Source organism: Bos grunniens, chromosome 2 (genome assembly GCF_055505025.1).
Source record: "Bos grunniens cultivar Pamir isolate PY7600 chromosome 2, Bosgru_T2T1.0, whole genome shotgun sequence".
Taxonomy (NCBI): Eukaryota; Metazoa; Chordata; class Mammalia; order Artiodactyla; family Bovidae; genus Bos; species Bos grunniens.
The window spans coordinates 50632003-50641134 of NC_141166.1; the positions used below are offsets into that span (position 1 = coordinate 50632003).

The 9132-nt window shown below is 42.5% G+C and overlaps 1 protein-coding gene across 1 annotated transcript; it reads right to left on the minus strand.

Moving 5' to 3' along the window:
* Positions 1-373: 373 nt before the first annotated feature.
* MARS2 (methionyl-tRNA synthetase 2, mitochondrial) lies at positions 374-5962 on the minus strand. The gene has a single exon (XM_086347411.1). The coding sequence runs from the start codon at positions 2608-2610 to the stop codon at positions 829-831; it is 1782 nt and encodes a 593-aa protein (XP_086203537.1). The 5' UTR covers positions 2611-5962; the 3' UTR covers positions 374-828.
* Between the last annotated feature and the right edge of the window lie 3170 nt (positions 5963-9132).

Genomic DNA, 9132 nt, shown 5'->3' on the forward strand with positions numbered 1-9132 from the left:
CATGGTCCAAACACATGTGATAGTTACTTATTAGCTGACTAAACATCTAATGGAGTGAATGTCCTTTTTCAGTAGTCTGAAATGAGGATTTTGATCTTTTTTATTGCTTATTGTAAAACAGCAGTGATTGCAGTTATCCTTATTTTAAGAAAATAAAATTTTTTCTTTAAATTATGCAAAATTACAAAGCAGAAAATGTATTTTAAATATTCTGAAACCTCAATGTTAAGTAATTAAATATGTGAGACTAGAGCCATCTACCGGTTAAAGTATAATGGTACAAAGCACAACTACTGGACAATTAACTAGCAAAACTGGGAGTCAAGATTGTTAAGAATTAAAAATATAGGCAAAAATCATCTAATCTAGGACACTGGTTTTTAAAGCTTTAATGAAACAATCTGTTTTCAACAGAAGACTCAACATATGTAACAAAGTAAAAGCTGAGGTAGGGGGCCTCCAACCCCCACTCTCTGCCCAGCAGAGGCCAGGCCAATAAAAAACAAGCCATGAGAGGTAGTCTGGGCAAATAACTGGTTTGGACGGAGGTACACAATGAGAAGGAATAGTATCAGCAAAGTTGTCTCTTACCCCTGGAGACATCTCAGAGACACTGGGGTACAAAGGACAGTGGTTAATGCACACAGAGAACTAAAGAGTAGGGAGTAGGCTCCTGAAAGGCTATCAAACCTCTTTTCACAGGGACAGTACTTATGTGCTCATTTGATGCAACACTTTAGAAAGCATTAATATAATTTCCCTGAAAATGCAAAAAATAAGAAAATAACAAATTTACTTTTTTACCACAAGCTAATAAGAACTGAGTTTCTAGGTCTTGTGGGCTTTTACCAGCCAGGACCTAGACTGGTCCAGTCTTGGAAACAAGACCCCAGTTTCAGGTCCCAGTCTCCTCCCTTCAAAAGGGGATGGATGTCCATAGAATCGAGACAAAAAATGGAGCTCTCCAAGGCTCCTCTCTGTGGAAGAAACCCCCAACCTAGACAGCAGCCTGTCAGCTAGGCTTGGGGTGACAGGCTGGAGCAGAGTTCCAAAGACTCGCAAACACTCCAAGGCCACATGAAGCACAGTACCCAGCCAGGGAGCATCCACGGGGCTCTCCCAGTTCAGCTTCCATGGCGCATGCCTTTGGACAAAGCCGTTAGTCTGCCGGACACAGCTGGACACTGCCTCCAGAGCCTTATAGATCTGAAAGTTATCGTAGTGGTCTGCTACCTGCTTGGGCAAAGTGGCCACTGCGCTCACTAGAGCGTAGTCCTCTGCCTGAGCACGACTTGACGGCCCTACCAAGCCTGGCTCACTGGGAAAGCAAGTAGCGCAGAAAGCCGGATAGATCCCAGAAGGATTGATCTTGTTGGCAGTACATCGGTTCAGGAGACCTCCCAAAGCATCTGCCAGCTCGGAATCCAACAACTTAACCACCTTTTCATCATAGTAATCACAATCCCAGCTGGGGACGCCCTGCCGAAGAAGAAAGTAGCGGAAGCCATCCACCGTATAGCGGTCAAGACAAGTCCTGGGATCCACCACATTACCCAAGCTCTTAGACATCTTCTGACCACAGACTGTCCAGTGGGAGTGGACATAGATGCGGTGTGGTGGGCTCATGCCGGCCCCTAAGAGGAGGGCAGGCCAATAGATAGCATGGAATTTGAGAATGTCCTTGCCTATGATATGAGAGGTGTTCGGCCACCAAGATTTGAACTCAGCGTCTGGGTAGCCAATTACAGTAAGGTAGTTGACCAAGGCATCCAGCCATACGTAGATGGTCTGTGAATCGTCCCCGGGCACCGGAATGCCCCAGTGCAAGTGGCTACTCCTTCGAGAGACCGATAGGTCCGGCAGCTCCTCCTCCAACCACTGAAGGACTGTGTGATGGAATGGCTCCGGTGTTATGGCCTGAGGGTCACCCCGCAGCCACTGCTGGAGCGGCTCCCGGAACTGGGAAAGCCTAAAAATGTAGTTTTCTTCCTTGGTCCAGGAGACCGGGTGTCCGCTCTCGAGAGATACAGGACACAAATCCCCTGACGGGCCGGGCTGCCTGGTGACCTTGGCTTCAGGCAGGAAGCACTCGTCGGAGGCGCAATACCAACCTTCATAGAGGCCCTTATAGAGAAGACCCCGAGACTTCAGCATCCCCCAAAAATGCTGCACAGCTATCCGATGCCGGGCCTCGGTGGTGCGGATGAAGTCGGTGGAAGAGATGTCAGCCTCCCGGAAAAGCTGCTGGAACTGGGCAGAGACTCTGTCGCACAGCTCGGACGGAGCCAGGCCCGCGGCGGCGGCTGCCTGCTGAATCTTCAGGCCGTGCTCATCGGTACCCGTGGAGAATCCCGTGGCGGCGTCACTGGGAACTCGGAGGCGATGGTGTCGGCACAGGGCGTCCGCCAGCAGCGCGGAGTACAGGTGCCCGATGTGCGGCGCGGCGTTCACGTAGAAAATAGGTGTGGTAAAGTAGGCGCGTGAGTCGCGGGTATCGTCGCGGACACCAAGAGGACCCGAGCTGTAGTAGCGGAAGCTAAAGTCCTCCAAGAGCGAGACCCTACTCGCCCCTCTGCGACCTAGCAGCCGGAAGGCAGAAACTCGCAGCATGACGCCCGCGGATCTCTAGCGGCGAAGGGGGCGTTCTGGAAGCACGTGTGTGGGGCGCATGCGCAGCCGGGCCGCACCGCCGCTTCCGGCCAGAAAGCCAATGAAGGCCGGCCGGGAGCGCCGGCCCTCCGCCGCCCCTGCCGCGCGCCTCCCTCCCCTGGCCTCAGGGCAGCTGTTGTGAATTGTGGGAGCGAGCGAGTATAGCTTAGAGGAGCTGAGTGTAGGAGAGGTTGTGAAAGCAGATAAGTCTGTATCTTTCTATAATATGCTGCGTGACCTGCTCTGGGATGTAATTTTATATTTATAGATCTGTTTTGGGTTTGTTTGTTTTTTTTTTCCTCCAGGCTGAGTTGCTTATGGGCAAGAATTTTATATTCAGGCATTCCTCAAACTCCTGTCAGTGACCAGTTGCAGGACTATACCCTCTACATAGCTATGGTCAACGTAGGAATCTAAAATATCATATACATTTTCCTCTCAGAACCTAGTGGATACAATAAATCCAGACGGGAGGAGAGAGAAGGGAAGGAAGAAAAAATGATGACCTAAATAAAGTACTTGAGGAAAGGGTAAGATCTGAAAAAGTAACAGAAATATTTTCTCCAAATGCAATTTTTGTTGAATCCATGAAAGAGGTTAGCCTGTGATGTGTCTAGTCTTTTCAGAGATTATTGAGATTCAGAAAGCTTGAATGCTTTCGCCGTGCACCTAAGGAGAAAAACAATCTTCAGATTTATTTCTCAGTGTAGTTGCCAGTAGTATTCTTCTAAAATGATCCTGAGGTTCTCCTAGAGAAGTGTTTTTCATGTTTGCTTTTAGTAAGGGAATCCTAGCATTTTTCAAAAAGGATGCCTCCATAACCCAGAACAGGATTCATATTAAACCTTGCTTCTTGACATACTCTCATCTTTGGTCTATGACTGGCCATCTTTTTTCTCTCCCATTTAACTTAATGATTTAATAATAACTTTATTATATTATTTTAATAAAGCAAATGTAATGCCTGTGAATCCATAATCCAATTTATAAACTGGAAGTGGTTTTCTGTATGTGATCCCAGCAGAGCTGCATTAAAACAGCACCTGGAACCTTGTTAGAAATGCATATTCTTAGGCCCCACACTCACCTCCTGAATCAAAAACTCTGGGGGCTCCCAGCCATCTAGGTTTTAATGAGCTTTCTAGGAATTCTGATGCACACTAAAATTTGAGACCCACTGAACTAGGAGATCACTGGCGATTTAGATCTATGTGCTCTTTTTCTCCTTGTATTCCTGTCTTCTTCCCAGAGGTAATCATTGTCCTGAATTTTGCATATATGTTATTACATATATAGTATGTCTAAGTCTATAGAGACACAAGCGTTGAGAGTCCCTTGCACTGCAAGAAGATCAAACCAGTCAGTCCTAAAGGAAATCAACCCTGAATATTCAATGGAAGGACTGATGCTGAAGCTCCAGTATTTTGGCCGCCTGATGCCACTAGTGGACTCATTGGAAAAGACCCTGATGCTGGGAAAGATTGAGGGCAGGAGAAGAGGGGGGCAACAGAGGATGAGCTGGTTGGATGGCATCACTGACTCAATAGACATGAATTTGAGCAAACTTGGAAATAGTGAAGGACAAGGGAGCCCGGTATGCTGCAGTTCATGGGGTTGCAAAGAGTTGGATAGGATTTAGTAAGTGCACAACAACAAAGCAGCATATTGTTTAATTTTGCGTGTTTTAAGCATTCTAAAAAAGGATATCATGGGAATTCCCTGGTGGTCCAGTGGTTAGGACTTGGCCTTTTCACTGCATGGCCCAGGTTCAATCCCTGGTCTGGGAACTAAGATTGCAGAAGCCATGCTGGCGCAGCCAAAAGGAAAAAAAGATATCATACTACATGTAGTAGATTCATATTTTTGCCTGTAACTCTATAATTCATTTTGACTGCTGCACAGTAATTTATGAGTTGAGGTGTACGGTAAGTTGGATCTGATTTCTGTGGTGATATAGAAAGTAGATGCTCTATAGGAGTTACAACAGATACACAAATAGCCTTTGGGTACTTAGTTGATATGCTGTTTGGTCAAACAGTTTAAGAAAGGGCAAGAGAAGGATAGATAAAACTGGAGGGTATGTACAGTACCCTCCAAAACTAGGAGAAAAATCTGAGAAATCAGATTCTCCAGAAATTTTTTTCTCCATGATTCTTTCTTTCACCTTGTGCATGTAATCAATTCTTAAACATAAAAATATGCTATTTTTTCCCCCATCTTGAAAAAAATTCTCAATCTCCACTACTGCTCCATTTCTTTCTTTCCCTTTATAGCAGAACTCCTTAAAAGAAATGGCTGGTAATACACATTTAAGTGGTTCAAGTTTTTTGCTCTTAGAAACAGTACTGCTATTAACCTTCTCATCTATATATATCTCCTGGTTCTTACATGCTAAAGTTTCTCATGGGTGTGTATCTAAGAGTGCTATTGCTCAATCATACAGGATGTAAAAGTTCAATTTCACAAGATAATGCTATTTTCTAGCATGATTAAACAAATTGATATTCCCATCAGTGACTTACCCTTAAAGAATTCTCCCTAATTCTTGATATCATCCACTTCTTCATTTTTGACAAATAAGTATAAAATGAGTTATCTCACTAATATTTATAGAAACACTAGTCTCAATAACCAAAAGGTAGAAACAACCCAAATATCTGTGTTCTGATGACTAGATAATCAAATATCCAGGCAGTGGAATATTATACAGCCATATAAAGTACTGGTAAATACCACCACATAGATAAATCTTTAAAAGTAACCAGACACAAATGACCACATTTTATATTCCATTTATATGAAATAGAATAGACAAATGCACAAAAATACATATTAGTGGTTGCCTGGGGGTGAAGGAAGGTTGGAATGGAAAGTGAATGCTTAAAGGATAGAGTTTACTTTGTGGGGGGTAATAAAAAATTCTAGAGCTAGATAATGATCATTGTACAGCACTGTGAATCTACAGCTGATCCTTGAACAACATGGATTTATCCACTTACATGCAAATTTTTAAAATAAATACACACTACACAATTCACTGTTGGTTGAATCCACAGATGCAGAACCACTGATGCAGAGGGGCTTACTGTAAAGTTACACTCAAATTTTCCACTATATGGAGGTTTGTGCTCCTAACCCCCATGTTGTTCAATGATCAACTAATGCCACTGAATTGTACACTTTAAAATAGTTAAAATGAAACCCTAAAGAAGCCACCAGAAAATTACTAGAGCTAATCAATTAATACAGTAAAGTCACAGGATATAAAATTAATACACAGAAATTTCTTGCGTTCTTCGTATACACTAACAATGAAAAATCAGAAAGAGAAATTAAGGAAACAATCCCTTCACCATTGCAACAGAAAGAATAAAATACTTAAGAATAAACCTACCTAAAGAGACAAAAGACTGTATACAGAAAACCGTAAGATACTGATGAAATCAAAGATGACACAAACAAATGGATATACCATATTCTTGGATTGGAATAATCAATACTATGAAATTGATTATAAGATATGGCAACTCACTCCAGTATTCTTGCCTGGAAAATTACATGGATGGAGGAGCCTGGCAGACTACAGTCCATGGGGTCGCAAGGAGTCGGACACAGCTGAGTCTGCACACCCAAAGCAATCTACTGATTCAGTGCAATCCCTATCAAATTACCAAGGGTATTTTTCATAGAACTAGAACAAAATTTTTCACAATTTGTGTAGAAACACACAAGACCCCGAATAGCCAAAGCAATGTTTTATTTCTCAAGCCATGCCCTCCTCCAGGGGACCTTCCCAACCCAGGGATCAAACTCATGTCTCTTATGTCTCCTGCATTGGCAAGTGGGTTCTCTACCACTAGCAACACCTGTAAAGCCCTCTCGAAGCAATCTTGAGAAAGAAAAATGGAGCTAGAGGAATCAACCTTCCTGACCGCAAACTATACTACAAAGCTATAGTCATCAAGACAGTAAGGTACGGGCATAAAAACAGAAATATAGACCAGTGGAACAAGGTAGAAAATCCAGAGATAAACCCACACACCTATGGGCATCTTATCTTTGACAAAGAATGCAATAATATTCAGTAAATAAAAGACAGCCTTTTCAATAAGTTGTGCTGGGAAAACTGTACAGCTATATATAAAAGAATGAAACTAGAACACCTCCTAACACCATACACAAAAATAAAGTCAAAATGGATTAAAGATGTAAGGCGAGAAACTATAAAGCTTTTGTGGAAAATGTAGGCAGTACACTCTTTGACATAAATCACAGCAAGATCCTCTTTGACCCCCCCACCTAAAGTAATGCAAATAAAAACAAAAATAAACAAATGGGACCTAATTAAACTTAAAATCTTTTGTACAGCAAAGGAAAAAATAAGCCAGATTAAAAGACAACCCTGAGAATGGGAGAAAATAATTGCCAATGAAACAACTGACAAAGGATTAATCTCCAAAATATATAAGCAGCTCATATAGCTCAATATCAGAAAAACAAATAGCCTAATCAAAAAATAGGCAGAATAAAACAGACATTTCTCCAAAGAAGACATACAGGTGGCCAATAAATACATGAAAATATGCTCAGCATTGCTCATTATTGGAGAAATGCAAATTAAAACTACAATGAGGTATCACCTCACACCAGTCAGAATGGCCATCACTGAGAAATCTACAAAGAATAAATGCTAGAGAGGATGTGGAGAAAAGAGAACCCTCTTACATTGTTGGTGGGAATGTAAATTAATATAGCCACTATGGAGAACAGTATGAAGATTCCTTAAAAAACTAAGAATAAAACTAGCATTTGACCCAGCAATCCCACCATAATAGAAACAGACACATGTACCCGCAATGTTCATAGCAACACTATTTATTTACAATATCTAGGACATGGAAGCAACATAGATGTCCATCAACAGATGAATGGATAAAGATGATGCGGTACATACATATAATGGAATATTACTCCGCCATTTAAAAAAAATGAATTTGAGTCAGTTCTAGTGAGGTGGATTAAACTAGAGCCTGTTACACGGAGTGAAGTAAGTCAGAGAAAAATAAATATCATATATTAATGCAAATATATGGAATCTAGAAAAATGAAATTGATGAACTTGTTTGCAGGGAAGGAATGGAGATGCAGATATACAGAACAGGATTGTGAATTTAGTAGGGGAAGGAGAGAGTGGGATGAATAGACAAAGTAGCATCAACATATATACGCTGCTGCCGCTGCTGCTAAGTCGCTTCAGTCGTGTCCAACTCTGTGCGACCCCATAGACGGCAGCCCACCAGGCTCCCCCGTCCCTGGGATACTCCAGGCAAGAACACTGGAGTGGGCTGCCATTTCCTTCTCCAATGCATGAAAGTGAAAAAATAAAGTGAAGTCGCTCAGTCATGTCTGACTCCTAGCGACCCCATGGACTGCAGCCCACCAGGCCCCTCCGTCCATGGGATTTTCCAGGCAAGAGTACTGGAGTGGGTTGCCATTGCCTTCTCTGCATATATACACTACCATGTGTAAAATAGCTGGTAAGAAGTTGCTATGTAACATATGCTGCTGAGCCTGGTATTCTGTGATGACCTAGAACGGTGAGGTGGGAGGAGAGGAAGGAGGGATGTGATATACATATTATGGCTGAATTGTGTTGTTGTACAGCAGAAACCAACACAACATTTTAAAGCAATTTTCCTCCAATTAAAGAATAAATTATAAAAAATAAAAGTTAAAATGGTAAATTTTTTATTGGTTGTATTTTACTGTAATAAAATGTTATCTCACTGTTGTCTTGATTTGCATTTCCCTAAACAGAATTAGGGGGCTCCCCAGGTTACGCTAGTGGCAAAGAACCTGCCTGCCAATGCTGGCAGATGCAAGAGACGTGGGTTCAATCCCTGGGTCGAGAAGATCCCCTGCAGGAGGGCATGGCAACCCACTCCAGTATTCTTGCCTGGAGAGTCCCATGGACAGAGGAGTTTGGCAGGCTGCAGTCTGTGGGGTTGCAAAGAGTCAGACAGGACTGAGCAACTAAGCACACAGCACAGTGCTTTGAAGAAGTCATTAATTACTTAGGAAATTTGACTACACTTTGAATCTAACATTACATTAAATAGTTAAAACTCAATGTTGGTCTGCTAGGTTGTGAATTCTGGAGAACATAAACTGGCTTTTTGATCTTTGTGTCCACATTGTGCTTTACTATATAGTAGGCATTTCATAAAACTGGTTGTTTTGAGGGGTTTTTTTGCCTTGCTTGCATGCAGAATCACTTACAACTCTTTGCAACCGCTATGGACTGTTGCCCACCAAGCTCCTCTGTCCATGGGATTTCCCAGGCAAGAATACTGGAGTAGGTTGCCATTTCCTCCTCCAGGGGATCTTCCTGACCCAGGGATCAAACCCGAGTCTCCTGAGTCTCCTGCATTGGCAGGCAGATTCTTTACCACTGAACCATCAGGGAAGTCCTCTTTTTTGGAT

What these genes read in the sequence shown, in the direction of transcription:
- MARS2 (XM_086347411.1), bottom strand. Translation starts at nt 2,610, where the DNA reads ATGCTGCGAGTTTCTGCCTTCCGGCTGCTAGGTCGCAGAGGGGCGAGT.